Source organism: Mirounga angustirostris, unplaced genomic scaffold (genome assembly GCF_029215605.1).
Source record: "Mirounga angustirostris isolate CCGP_5_RB_7025 unplaced genomic scaffold, mMirAng1.0.hap1 SCAF_1, whole genome shotgun sequence".
Taxonomy (NCBI): Eukaryota; Metazoa; Chordata; class Mammalia; order Carnivora; family Phocidae; genus Mirounga; species Mirounga angustirostris.
In genome coordinates this window covers 128265755-128279674 of record NW_026991709.1, presented here as the reverse complement: position 1 = coordinate 128279674, position 13920 = coordinate 128265755, and the positions used below count along the sequence as shown (strand labels likewise).

At 36.5% G+C, this 13920-nt stretch overlaps 1 protein-coding gene across 4 annotated transcripts in view; it reads left to right on the top strand.

The window, feature by feature from the left end:
- Nucleotides 1–13920, top strand: part of NEK11 (NIMA related kinase 11) — a 240926-nt gene that overhangs the window by 87137 nt on the left and 139869 nt on the right. For all 4 annotated transcript variants that reach the window (XM_064587979.1, XM_045903791.3, XM_064587970.1 and 1 more), the window contains exons 7-9: nucleotides 9056–9205; nucleotides 9299–9377; nucleotides 11999–12084. In XM_064587979.1, coding sequence (XP_064444049.1) covers nucleotides 9056–9205; nucleotides 9299–9377; nucleotides 11999–12084 — 315 coding nt within the window. The remainder of the gene's footprint in view (nucleotides 1–9055; nucleotides 9206–9298; nucleotides 9378–11998; nucleotides 12085–13920) is intronic.

The following is a 13920-nucleotide window of genomic DNA, read 5'->3' as shown; positions in this document are numbered from 1 at the left end:
AAAAGAACCTATGGAAACGATCAGAGATGATTAAAGCAGTTGGAGCACAGCCATTCAATCAAAGTGTGAAGCAGTGCAGGTTGTTGCCACAACCAGCCTTTATGGAGTGGCTGAGTGAATAACCATTGGCAGTGGAAGGATACTTTGATCATTATTTCTATTGCCAACCCACCGTCTCCTTCCAACTTTGAACAATGTCCATGTTCATTTCCCAAACTTTAAAGTTTATATGGAATCTGTGATTCCATATACTCCAAGAGTAGCTAAAGATTCAAGAAAAAAACAAAAACAAAAACACAACCCTTTCCCTTTTATTTTCTCCTCAGCCACACTGATCTCCCTGTTTTCCTCTCATTGGTGTTGCTCCCATCTTCACTTCTCCCATTGGCCAAATTCTTATGGTGTGGAGGGCATGGGACCACCACAGTGGAGGGAGAGCCAGTGATCTTCTTTCAAACATTGTGCCCAATAGTGGAAGAAAGTAATTAGAAAGACTGCTATGAACGGGACAAAATTTACCCAAACTTTGTTTCTAAAATTTTACGGGTTTTCCCCGAGACATGATAGTATATTGGCCTGATTTGGTGGAAAGAATGCATTCACCTTTGCTTTTAAATACTCTTTTGAAAATTCAGTTCCTCAGACACATTAGCCACATTTCAATGTGCCTCATGTGGGTATTGGTTATACATTTCTGACATTGTAGAAAATTTTACTGCACAGTCCTGAGCTTTTCTGCTCCAGACCCTTTAGGCCTTATCCTGGGATTTTCTTGCATTCAAGCAGCTTTTGGATTGAGCAGATCCTCTAACAGTTTCAGCTGCTGTTCCTGGATGGGCCCACCATGCTTTTCAGTAAGTACTTTTTGACTATTTTGAAGTTATTCTGTTTTGTGGTCCTTCAGTCACTCCGTTGATTCCCTCTGCTTCTTCTCACATAGATGCTGATACTGTGCAGGCCATATGGCAACTGTGGTTTGTCTTCTTGTCTTCACTTCCTTGTACTTTGAGGTGTGCAGGGACACCTTGCTACCTAACTTTGTTGAAAATGTTGGCCATGGTTTTTGGTTTTGCTATAGAGCTGCTCTGTTTTACATGGGAATTTAAGGAAGATCCAGGAACTATGCTTCTGATGTAGCTGCCACTTTTCCCCAAAAATTCAGAATAAAAATTTTAACAAAATCCCTGCGTGGTTTGTATGCATATTAAAGGTTAGGGAGGACCGTTACAGGTTCTGGGACATGATAGGCCCTTATAAAATGGTTGCTATATAATATTGCTTCTGAAGTGTTAGTTCAAGTCGTCCAGTGTCTTTCATTATATTTAGATAAAGTTTATATTGATATTCAACTCCACCTCAGTATAGACTTATTTTTAGGTTACCATACACTAAAGCAAAACCCGCTATTCTTTTATTAAATTTCTATTACTATTTATTCAATTGCTTAAGTTATGTGTACTCTTTTCTAGATGGATATCAGGATGATCCTCAATTATGTAAAATAAAAATATTATCTAGAAGATCAGTAAAGCTGCCCCAGCCCACTGGAGTCGTGCATTGCTGTGCATTAGGCTTCTCTTGTTAGAGTCTGGGCAGATTTCAAAGGGTAAATTTAGTTACCTTGAGACAAGACAAAGTCTGAGTTACATTTTCAATTCATTATCAACCTGTGCTTTTAAATCCTTTGGGTAGTTCTGGTCAGCTTGGACAGATGGCAAGTTTATGGAGTTCAGGTGTAATTTGCTTCACACAAACCTGATCCCAGCCTTCCCTTTCACTGCTAAATTCCCTCCCTTAGGGATTTATTTGCTTACTTCTTCACAGTTGGCTGTATTTTGGAAAAAAGAAAGGAATGCAAATCATAGACATCTAAGCAAAATGCACCTCTCCCTTGGTTTTTTGTTTGTTTGTTTGTTTTGCCAACTTGTCCCCTTCTTTCCCCCCAACCACCTCCCCACTTTCACATCACTAGATTTAAAATCTGGGAGTCAAGTAAGAAAAAAGTCTTCAAAAAGGATGGAATTGATGAGTTCAAGGTTATGTAATTGCTCCCATATAGAAATGTTTGGTTGGAAATTGGAAAAAATTAAAACCATGGGTACACAGATATATAGTTACCAGAATAAAACTGTATATAATAGATAGTTTTTTAACTTGTAACAGGATAATAAAAAATCTTTTACCCAAAGTGCTAGGTGGTGTCTCTAATCAGATTACACCCATTCCAGGCAGGTGCACAGGGACCAGAGCAGGTCCCTTTCTACAAATCACTGGCTGATAAGTGAAGTCTTTTCCATGTGCTCAAGTGCAAGTAAATCTTACTAGACCAAAACGAGACAGGTAAATGGAAAGCAGTATGCCTTCAGTGTAGCTGAGAGGATTTCCAAAAAAGAGAATAGTCTTGTATCAAAATTGATTGATTACTGAGTTAGACTCTACATCTAATTGTTCTATAGTCCTTTAGCCAGATAATTTCACATCTTTTTATAACCTTAATACATCCATCACATGTGGCTTCGGTAGAATTATGTCTCCATAAAAGCAGGATTTGACTTCATGATCAACTCATTGTACTTAATAGACAACTAACGCCCTTTCCATGCCAAGCAACAGGAAAACGGCCAAACTTGCCAGCCTTCCTTTCCTTGCCACAGAGGGTCTCACTGTTTGTGTGCCTTACATTTGCCATGGTCTGATGCTCTGCATGGCTTGTCTCGGGCCCCAGGGTTCCTTGAAGGTGGCTTATGGTTCTGGGTAGGACCCAAAGTAAGCCTGGGAAGTCAGCCCCTGCCTGAAGGTCTTCTATCAGGGTTAGCCATGATTTCCAATTCAAAAGAGTCCTTAATGATCAGAAATGCTCTGATTGATACAGCATTGAGAGACAGGATGGCATAGAGTGTATGTCTCTAAAACTAGACAACCTGTGTTGCAATCTCAGATCCCCCAACTACTCAATATGGAACCTTTAACAATTGACCTAATCCTAATGGTTTACTCATCTGAAGAATGGTCTGCTTCATTAAGATTGTTATGAGAATAGAATGATTAAATGAGTTAATATATGTAAGGAATATAGAAAAGGGCCTAGCTTATAGTAAACATCATTAAAATTTCAGCTAGTATTTTCCTTATTATCATTATTATTGTTATCATTTTATTACTGGTGGAGATAATATAATAGTCTGCTCCCAAGACAGCTCAAAATGTCCTGTGTCGGGAATTGTTGCTCTCATCCAACCCTTCCAACCTGTCAGAGCCAGGAGAGATTGTCTGGCTCTGTTCTGCTTTTAACCCAATCCCTGAAGAAGACTCTGAGCCCACAGGAGCTGAATTAAATCCTCAGAAGAGAGTGTGTGGGCACAGAGGGATTGATAAGCCTTCTACTCCTTGGACCTGTGAGTTTCATTCCTTTTTTTCAGTGTTCAAAGTATAGCATGTACATTGGGTTACATAGCAGGGTGTCTTCAATAAAAGTTCATAATTTTAATGGAATTCATTTTATCAGTCCATAACTTTATTGTTAGTGCTCTTTACATTTTGTTTAGGAAATCTTTGCCTACCCCAAGATCAGGAAGATATTCTCCTGTTTTCTTTTAAAAGCTTTATGTTATTTTTCATAGTTGAAAAAACGGGTGATTTTTGTGCATGTATATGGTGTGAGATAGGAGTCCACATACATTATTTTCCATATGGGTATTCAATTGGCCCAGCACAATTTTGTTAAAAAGATCATTTTTTTTCTTCTACCATAGTACAGTTTGTCTTTGCATTAATCAAACGATTGAATATGTGTGGATCTGCTTTTGAGCTCTGTGTTTTGTTCCATTGGTCTATTTTTTCTTCTTTGCTGATATCACATTTTCATGAGTAATTCAACTTTATAATGAATCTTGCTATTTGGTAATACAAGATCTCCAAATTTGTTCCTCTTTAACTACCGTGGCTGTCTTTGTCCCTTTGCATTTCTACATAACTTTTAGAATTAGCTTGTTAATTCCCATAGAAAGTCTGCTAGGATTTTGATTGATATTGCATCGAGTCTATAGATCATTCTGGGAAAAATTGTCATCTTCATTATGTTGACTCTTTCAATCCATGTATGTGGATGTCTCCCTCTCCACCCCCACTCCCTTTTTTTAGGTGGTCTTTAATTTCTCTTAGTGATGTATTGTGGTATGCAGTGTAGGGCCTTGCACATCTTTCATTGGATTTACTCCTATGTATTTGACATTGTATGATGTTAGTGTAAGTGACATTTTGCATTTCATTTTTTAAATGTTTGTCACAGGGGGCGCCTGGGTGGCTCAGTCATTAAGCGTCTGCCTTCGGCTCAGGTCATGATCCCAGAGTCCTGGGATCAAGCCCCACATCGGACTCCCTGCTCAGCAGGGAGCCTGCTTCTCCTTCTCCCTCTGTCTACCACTCTGCCTACTTGTGCTCTCTCTCTGCCAAGTAAATAAATAAAATCTTAAAAAAAAAAAATGTTTGTCACAGGCTTATTGAAATGACCTTTTATGTACATAACCATGTCGAAATGCTTAATGACAGTTTAATATATTTTTTCTAATCTTTACATATATTCTTTATATGTATAAATATATTTATATTTTTAAAAATTTTTCTGCCCTTATTCTGAATAGCACCTTCATTACAGTATTGAATATAAATGGTGATAGTAGACATACTTATCTTATTCTCAATCTCAAAATAAAAGCATAAACTTTCAATATGTCACCAATAAGAATAATATTTACTATATATTTTATAGCTCTAAAAAATGATTGAAGAAGTTCCCTTCTATTCCCAGTGTACTAAGAGTTTTATTCCTTTTAAAAACACAAAGAGGGGATGCCTGGGTGGCTCAGTCTGTTAAGTGTCTGCCTTCAGCTCAGGTCATGATCCTAGAGTCCTGGAATTGAGTCCCACATCGGGCTCCTTGCTCAGAGAGGAACCTACTTCTCCCTCTCCCTCTGCCCTTCCCCTGCTTGTGCTCTCTCTCTCTCCCTGACAAATAAATAAATAAATAAATAAATAAATAAATAAATAAATATCTTTAAAAACACAAATGGGTTTTGAATTTTACCCACTGCCTTTTTTTGCATCCAAGTATAATTTTTCTCTTCATCTATAATGAGATATATGCCATTGATTGATTTTAATAAATCCACTTGGTTTTTATATATTATCTTTTTAATATAGCATCATATTCTATTTATAATATGCATACATGTGTGTATTTGGAATTTTTGAATCTATGTTCATAAAAAAATTGCCTATAATTTTCTTTTTCTGTATTATTCTTGTTATACTTTATATCACAGTTGTGCTGACTTGTTAAAATGAAGAGATTAAATAAGATTAGTGTTCTTTATTCCTAAAACGTTGGAAAGAATTTCCCAGTAAAACTATCTGACCCTGGAGGGTTTTTTGTGGGGAGCTTTAAAAAAGTTTTTTTTTTAATTATTGTTTTAAATATTGCTTTAATTATTTAATGTTTTTATTTTATTATTTTAAAAGTTTTTTAAAATTAATTATTATTTTTATTATTATTTATAATAGATGAAGGACTATTCCGATTTTGTATTTTTTCTTGGTATCAGTTTGGTAAGTTATATTTTTTTAAAGACTGTTCATTTCATCTCATTTTTCAAATTTATTGGGGAAAAACATGTCATCTTAGTACTTTCTAACAGCTGTGGCATCCATAGTGTTGTATACTTTTCCATTTTTGTTATTGTTTGTGTGGGTTTTTCTTCTTGTATTCTTGATCAGTCTCGCTAGAGTTCTATTAAATCTATTAACATTTTATTTTTATTGTGTGTCTTTGTCTATTTCATTATTTTCTACTTTTCAAAAATTTCTTTCCTTAAACTTTATTTGGCTTGATTTGCTCTTCTTTCTCTATCTTCTCAAGCTTAGATCATAGATGTTAAGCTTTTTTCTTTATTAATATATACATCTAATACTTCAATTTTGCTATAATCATTTATTTTTAGCTACATTCAAAGTATTGATATTTTGTACTTTTATTAATATTCAGTTTTAAATTTTTCTAATTTTTGTTGGACTTTATTTCACCTATGAATTATTTAGATGTATATTCTTGAATTTTCAAGTGGGTGGTGATTTTGTAGATTTTTTTCCCCTGTTATTAATTAATAAGTCTAGCTTAATTTCACTGTGGTCAGAAAATATGCTCTGAAGTTTTCAATCCTTGAAGTCTGTTGAGGCTTCCTTGATCCTAAGTATAGTCAATTTGGAAAATGGTCAGTGTGCCCTTGAAAAGAATCTGAATTCCACCATTGTTGGATGCATTTGTGTTAGTATGTCAGTTATGTCAATTTTAGTAATTGTGTTTAGATTTTCTCTATCCTTGTTGAAGTTTTGGTCTGCTTGTATAAGCTATTGAAAGAGGTATGTTAAAGTTTTTCATTATGACTGTGAATTTGTCTATTTTTCTTTTAATTCTGTCAATTTTTGCTTTATACACACACACACACACACAAACACACCCACAGTTATTGGATTTTAGAATTGTTATATATTCCTCATGGTTTAATTTCTTTATCAGCCTACCACCTCACTCTTAGTAGTGGTTCTTGCCTTTAAGTCTATTTTGTCTGATGCTAGTATAGCTACACCAGCAATATTTTGGTAAATATTTGCATGGTATACCTCTTTCTTTAAACTGCTCTGTGTTCTTATATTTAAGGTTTGTTTTATGAGCAGGATATAATTTTTGACCCAATCTGATAGTCTTTTAATTGAAATATTGTCCATTTACATTTAATATAATTACTCTATATTTGTACTTTTATTTGTCATCTTATGATTCGTCTTCCATATATACCATTTGTTGTTTCTTTTTCTCTCCTTTCTTGCTTTTATTTTAAATTTTTATTTGATTCTTTTCCCTCTAGTAAATTACTAGTTATGAACTTGTCAATATACGTTGTTTTACTATTCTTTTGGTGAAAACTGTAGCAATTATAACATACATTGTTGCCTTAGTATAATGAAACTTAGTTTTTGTTTTTTTTTTTTTTAGATTTTATTTATTTATTTGACAGAGAGAGACACAGCGAGAGAGGGAACACAAGCAGGGACAGTGGGAGAGGGAGAAGCAGGCTTCCTGCGGAGTGGGGAGCCTGATGCGGGGCTCGATCCCAGGACCCTGGGACCACGACCTGAGCTGTAGGCAGACGCTTAATGACTGAGCCACCCAGGCACCCCTGAAACTTAGTTTAAGGAAAGTTATTACTTTTACCACTTTCCCAGTAATGCTAGGACCTTAAGTACTTTAACTCCATTTACCCTCTTATGTCTTTCACATTATTTTTGCCATAAAATTATATTCTACATAATTTTAAATTCCACAATATATTGTTAGTATCATTTTATAGAGTTAATATTGGCTTATACATAGTTACAGAATTACTCTTTATAGTGTTTTTTATTCCTCCCTGCATTCCTTGTTTCTGCCTTAATTTTTCTTCAAGAAGAAGAATTCTGTCTTAGGGTTGTTTTTAGTGCTGTCCTGCTGGCAATGAATTCTCTCAACTTTTGCTTGTCTAAAAATGTCTTTATTTCACATTTATTGAAGGAAACTTTTTCTGGTATAGAAATCTAAAGAAGTGCTACATCATCATATTAATAGTCATCATATTAATAGTCTTACAGATGGGTACAAAATTTATTGAGCTTCAAATAATTTTCATAATTTATAATATTTACATTGATCCTGGTGTTTTAGTCACTCATGGGATTTCTCCTAACATCCCTTTCTTTCTAGCATTCTGTAATGAAAATAGTCCAGAATTTGGAAGGAAAAATACCTTGTGAACTTGATCAAGCCATTTAACTTCTTTGAGCCAGTTTCCTCATGTATAAAATGGGAAAAATATAGTAGCTGTATGTCACTGGAAATTATGATGTTCTGTTGAGTTATGTATGGAAGTGCTTTGCAATATGTGAAGTACCAATTAGTTGGAATTTTTTAGTGTCATTGTTATTTACTGAAACAAAAACATCTCTTTGTATTCAGTGTATATCCAGAATTCTCTTACCAGTGCACATTTTTATGATACCCACAAAATGGTTAAAATGATAGTATTCATGTATTTATTTATTTATACATGCACTGCCTTTTATAAGAAAGTAGGATGGTGTTAAACGTTACATAACACAGAACTTACACAAGATTGGTTGTAAGTTTATTTTTGATTTTTCAAGCAACTAACATGAAAAGGGAGACCTGGCTGGTTACACAATTCAAAATCCTCATAATATTAAAAATAATCCATTAATTTAGGGGAAGTACAGTTCTTTCTTAGTATACTAAGTTCAGGCAGGAATTTCCCCCTTACTTTTCTTAATGATGCTGAGTTATTTAAAAGATTATTCTGCTGGTTTAGAGGTTACTGATTTGCATGGTTAATCCAAATCAGTGTTGGACTGATCTAGAATTTTAATATTCTGTTTCATATGCTCAAAGGGAGAATTATACATTTTAATGTGAGCTACAAGTAGCTGCTTTTCCACCCTACTTGCAAATGGATTCTATTCAGAAAACTAATACAGAATGCCGGTTTCCTTTTCAAAATGCTTGGATACACATTTGAAGGAAGGTTAGGCTGATAAATTAAAATTTTAGTTTGCATATATAGTATTAACAAAACTGCCTTAGAAAGATATTTAGCTGTATTTTATTTTTCCTTCATAGAGGTTCCTCACTACATTGATCAAATGTTTATTTGCCCTCCTGTGTGCAGACATATTCCTGTTGTTTTGTTTCTCCTCTGACAAAAAGTGGTCATTCAGACTTAAATTTTTGTAGGTTTTTTTTTTCATTTTTCCCTCTTTATTTATTAAACATATTTTTAAATGGAAACGAAAGTACAGAACTGAAGCTTTTAAACAAACAATCAAAGGGTATGTTAGTGTCTCACAAGCAATGCCATGACACATCTGAAGTTTTGTATGGTGATCAAATTTAAAATAGGACATTTGTTCCTTATTTAAATTCTTTGATTTTGTCTTTTGATTCTTTGATTAGGTCTCTGGCATGCATTTTATATGAGATGTGCTGCATGAATCATGCATTCACTGGCTCCAATTTCTTGTCCATTGTTTTAAAAATTGTTGAAGGTGACACGCCTTCTCTCCCCAAGAGATATCCAAGAGAACTGAATGCCATCATGGAACGGTATGGAAAGAAATATATTGTCACAGAAGCAATTTTAAATTGTACTTATATCTTAGTTCATTTGAAAAATAATTTTCTTCTTAAACATCACAGCATGTTGAACAAGAGTCCTTCACTGAGACCTTCTGCAATGGAAATTTTAAAAATCCCTTACATTGATGAACAACTACAGGTATTTCAAATGAAAGGGATACTGGGAAACATATATTAGCATTTATATACATTCGAGGACTTGAAGATAGGCTGTGGGAATAAGATGCATTAAGAATCGGTCAGAAAATAGAGAAAGAAGATTTTTTTTTTTTAAAGCTGAAGGAAATTATTAGTTGAACAATCTCTTTGCAAAAGAAGATGTGTTAACTCCAATTTCCTGAAGCCCCAGATATGAGAAGTTAGGGTTGTAATATTCTACCTAAACTCAATATCCGCCCTTAGAGCTCTTGGCTTACAAATCTTACCTCAATACTTTGTAAATATATCCCTGCTAGGACAAGAATGTACCACTAATAATGCTAAAATCTGGGGGTTTTGCTGAGCCTTTATTATGCCACTCCTTTCTTATATATCTTAATCATACTTTTTATTGATTAGGTGAGTTTGTTTTCCTGTAGATTAGAAATTTTGATGCAGAGAATCTACCTCTGGTGGTAAGAAAAAAGCAAACGGTACCTTCTTAGAGGATTTTTTGTTTTGTTTTGTTTTTTTAACTTAGGCTTTTACAAATACCTCAGGCAAATTTCCTTGAGTTTTATGACTAGTTTTAAGTGGACCCACAAAGCAGTCATTCACCTTCGAAGATGGGCACACTTTTTCATCCATGTCCAGTTCTAAGTTGGCAGGAAACAAGGATGCTGACTTGATGTGTCTGCATCAGTTGAGTGCTGAGCACAGTGCTGATGCTGGAGGTGCTGAAAGGAAAGGAACAGCCTTGGCTCCCGTCCTTTTGCAACTTGACTGCTAGTAAGAGGACCCAGTACCCAAGAAAGAGTAATTATACATTATCGGGAGCACTAGGAAGAAAGCACACAGGATGCTGTAAAATAGGGGAAGGGGATAATGGCCTTTGTGGTCAAAGAAAGAGTAGGTGACTGTTCTCTACCAGTGAGATGGTGAGAAGCAGCCAGACATGTAAAGAGCCTGAGAGAGGGTTGGAACCACAGGGAATTAGCTGAGACAAAGCCCCAGATCAGGTTATGTTTCTAGATGGAGACGTAGAGGGGAGGGTTCTTAGGCAAGAATGTGTGCTCTGGAGGAGCCCCTAAAGAAGTAGGGTAATAAGCAGGACAGGAGGGGAGGAGGCCAGAAGTTCCCTGGTACTTTGAGTTCTCCCTGTGTGTAGCTTTCCCTATGCATAGCCAGCTCCACTAGCCCAAGGGCAGGCCGCTGAAAAAGAGGCGCAGGTGTTAACTGTTGGGATCAAAACCACACTGAGGGGCACCTGGGTGGCTCAGTCGTTAAGCGTCTGCCTTCGGCTCAGGTCATGATCCCAGGGTCCTCACATCGGGCTCCCTGCTCAGCGGGAAGCCTGCTTCTCCCTCTCCCACTCCCCCTGCTTGTGTTCCCTCTCTCGCTGTGTCTCTCTATCAAATAAAATAAACAAACAAACAAACAAAAACACACTGAGGGGGCTATGAGCAGACCAAAAAAAAGTTAAAAGGAATCCAAGGAGATCTGCTGGGAAAAGGGTGAGGCAAGTGAGGCATTTGCCCTGGGACAAAATTAGAGAGGACACCAAAAACTCAGTAATCAGGATAAATAATATTTTATTGCAATGTTTAAAAAAATCCAAATTAATGCTAAAAATCCATTGAAACAAAATATCAAAAGTTCACAGACAGCATCCAGCAGGGCTAGGATTAGGGTGATGGAAGTGAGGTAAAATGGTGCAGGTTCAGGGTTGGATCCTGTCTTTATTTAATCTTTTCTTTTCTTTTTTTTTAAATTCCAGTATAATTAAAATACAGTTAACAGCTATGTTAGTTTCAGGTGTACACTAAGGTGATTCACCAATTCTATACATGACTCAGTGCTCATCGTAAGTGTAGTCTTAATTCCCTTCCCCTATTTCACCCATCCCCTCACCTGCCTGGCAACCAACAATTTGTTCTCTAAAGAGTCTATTTTTTGTTTGTCTTTTTCATTTGTCCATTTGTTTTGTTTCTTAAATTCCACATATGAGTGAGATCACATGGTTTTTGTCTTCCTCTGACTGACTTATTTCACCTAGCATTATACCTTCTAGATCCATCCATGTTATTGCAAATGGCAAGATTCTAACATTTCATATTATATTTTCCATGGCTTTTTGGTTTTAATTTTGATTTTTTTATAATATTGCTTTAAAATATGACTTATCTTGGTTACTGAGTCTTTTGGTGCCCCTTCAGTTTTGCACCTGAGGCGAGTGCCTCACTTGTCCCAGTCTAGTCCTGGCCCTGGGAGTGGGGACACTGTCCAGTACTGGCAGAGACTGGGAAGAGCTTGTTTGTTCTTGGAGCTGAGGGGAGGCCTGCCTGTGGTGGGTAGCAGGGAGTGAGAGAACAGGCAGTGAGTGCCAGATGAAATCGGAGAAGCGGGCAGGAGCCTGACCCCCCCACGACCTTGCTGCATAAGCTACCATGCAATTTTTTGTAACCCTTTATCGAAGGAAAAGTGGTTACCAGTGGGTTTTGTTTTCAAGCTCCCAGGCATGGTCAATAACACTGCACATCAGAAAAGGCCCCTGGTAGTTGGCTGCCCTTTCATCCCTGAAGAGGGGTATTTAAAGTGCGTCAGGGCTGTTCTTTTTTTCAGCACCTGATGTGTAGATACTCGGAAATCACTCTGGAAGACAAGAATTTGAATTGTCAGAAGGAGGCTGCTCAGATAATTAATGCCATGTAAGTAGTTGCTTTGTTTTTAAAAAGCCCATTGAGCATAATCTTAAATGCATTTGTCTTTAAAAATCTATTAATGCTAAGCTGTCTGCACAGGGTTTCCTAGAATTCACTTAAGTCTTGCCAAGAAATTAAGGAGCTTCAGCAAAGCCCCTTTGCACCAGATGGTAGTAAATTGAAATTATAAAAGTTTTAAACCACTGCACAGCTTACAGATCTGCAGGGTAGCTCTGCAGTTGCCTTGTAAGTATGTAGAGAAATTAGTATCTCAAACATTTAGTGATAGTTATGCTAATGAACCTTCCATTATATTAAGCATAGATAGTTTTCACATGTTGTTTGTTTAACAGGAACTGACAGAGTATCTACTGAGAAGACAACACTGTGAAGTCCTAGGACAATTGAAAATAGCCAAAATTTACTTCCTTGAGATATACATATGAAGTAGAGAATGTCTTTTTCACAAACATAATTATTTCTTGACGTAACTTCTCTCCTATCTCATTCAAAATTCCTGTGCTATAACATACAAAAGCCTAGAATACTAGGTGACTTCAGAACAACCATGTATAGCTGTGCAGGCTGTGGACTGCACAACTCAAGAGATTATATAAAGACCAAATCTATAATTTTACTGAGGAACTCTCTATGTAATTTTATGAGGACCCTATGAGAATGGCAGTCCCTCCTTAGAGCTGTGCAAGGCAGTAGGTGAGAACAGTAGCCCTCGTTAGCCTAATCTTCAAGGCCAAATAACAATGTGCTTCTCTGAAACTCAGTCCAGTGGTTTCTCAACTGAACTGTTTGTTTTCCAATTTCACATTCAAACTGAGGAAACTGGTTCATCAAAGGTACTCAGTCTTCGTTTAATGCATGATCTCCAGTTAAAATACCCTGCACCTCAGGGACTAATGTTTGAGGCATGGTCCTATAACCTAATTTCCTTAGGTTGCTAATTATTCTTTCAAGATGCCTGGAATTCTAATTTTGTTTTATTTTAAACTGAGATTTGAGAGTAGGAAAACACTAGACTAATCTTAGCTATCGTTTTGTACTGCGGTTGTGATTCCATTTACCTGAGAGTGCTTGCAGTTAAAGTGTGCCAGAATCTGATCGCTTGTATGGTCTTCCACATTATGAAATATTGATTTCAAATTGTCACTTTTTTTTTTCCACGAACTATGACTGTGTTTCAAGGAGCTCTATTTGATCTTACAGAATAAGGGATGCATATTCCAGAATTCGTGTGTCCCGTAGAGGCTGTGGACTGTATTCCAGAGGGATGAGAGCTGCTACAAATGGTCATTACAATTACACAATTATTACAAAATAATAAAGATTAGTGTGGGAATGAAATGAAATGGAGACTTCTCCTAGTATTTTGTAAGGAGGGAGCTGAGTGCAAAAGGCATTCCGCAGTACTGGCCCTAACTGAGTCAAGCACCAAAACAAGTATCATTGGGGATATGGTTGCAGACCTTTCAATACATGAGTAATGTAAGCACATTTCTTTAACTGAAGAAAGAGGCTCTTTTATTTATTTTTTATTTTTTTTAAAAGATTTTATTTATTTTTTGAGAGAGAGACAGTGAGGGAGGGAACACAAGGAAGGGGAGAAGCAGGCTTCTTGAGCCTGATGCAGGGCTCGATCCCAGGACCCTGGGATCATGACCTGAGCCGAAGGCAGACGCTTAACGACTGAGCCAACCAGGCGCCCCAAGAAAGAGGCTCTTTTTTTTTTTTAAAGATTTTATTTATTTATTTGAGAGAGAGAGAATGAGAGACAGAGAGCACGAGAAGGAAGAGGGTCAGAGGGAGAAGCAGACCCCCCGCTGAGCA